Below are 910 nucleotides of genomic sequence, written 5' to 3'. Positions count from 1 at the left end.
GTCACCTGGGGCTGAGTCTTTCAAAACTCTTCATTTCAACAGTTTTTCTGGGCCTTAAGTTCTTTTTGAGGCTTTTCTCTGCACCACCACCTGTAAGAACCAGCCAGCACCACATGCAGGTTGTGTGCCAGTGCTGCACCAACCATCCCTGCCCACAGTTGAGTCACCTTGACCTGCAATTGCTTGTTCTGCATCCAAGGAGCTCTCAGGCTGTTGGTGCTGGGAGTTTGTTTCCTTGTCTGTCTGCTGCATCCCCCCAGCTCTTCTCAGAGTTGCTATTTTCTGGGCTCTTCTAGAATGGGCATTTCTCTGGGTGGAAGCAAGCCCCTACACTTGTTTCTGGAGGTGTTCAGGAGCTGCTTGTGTCCAGAGCAGAAGAACTTGCACTCATAGGGCACTTTGCATCTTGGCCTTGTGGTCCCTAGGACCACATCTCCTCCAGACTTTTCCATGCTGCCAGGCCACGGGGCCTGTTGCCCACCATTAGCAGCAGTAGCTCCTGCTGGACGCTGCCTATTCCTCTTGCCTCTCCTCCCCAGGTGTATCTGTGACCTCCAGTAACACAGGAGTGCCGGACATCTCGGGCTCTGTCTACTCCAAAACTCAGGTTAGTGCCTGGTGTGTGTCCCAGGAAGGTGCTGCTTTGCTGTGGAGCAGGAGCCCAGCTCTGAGACAGCCTCCCTTGGCAGTGAGGTCTCTTCCCCTTGGAGCAGCCAGGGAGAAGGGAAATGCTTGGCCTTTCCCAACTTAGACAATTCCAAGCCCAGAAAGAGCCACAGGCAGAGACTCCGTTCTCTGCATCACGTGCTTGGGCCCACAACCTGTGGAGCTGGGGAGGGGGAGGCCACCACCACAGGGGCCAGGAGAACACCACCAAGCTCCCAGCCCCTACTCCACCCTCTGTGTCTCC

General features: G+C 55.5%; 1 protein-coding gene across 1 annotated transcript in view; it reads left to right on the top strand.

Moving 5' to 3' along the window:
* The window catches only part of UBAP2L (ubiquitin associated protein 2-like), a 29010-nt gene that overhangs the window by 26979 nt on the left and 1121 nt on the right, over positions 1-910 (top strand). Inside the window, exon 26 of the mRNA XM_009999787.1 lies at positions 540-635. Coding sequence (XP_009998089.1) covers positions 540-635 — 96 coding nt within the window. The remainder of the gene's footprint in view (positions 1-539; positions 636-910) is intronic.

Source organism: Chaetura pelagica, unplaced genomic scaffold, assembly GCF_000747805.2.
Source record: "Chaetura pelagica isolate M959 unplaced genomic scaffold, ChaPel_1.0 scaffold686, whole genome shotgun sequence".
Taxonomy (NCBI): domain Eukaryota; kingdom Metazoa; phylum Chordata; class Aves; order Apodiformes; family Apodidae; genus Chaetura; species Chaetura pelagica.
The sequence above is the reverse complement of the archived record's forward strand: the minus strand, read 5'-3'. Positions and strand labels throughout refer to the sequence as shown.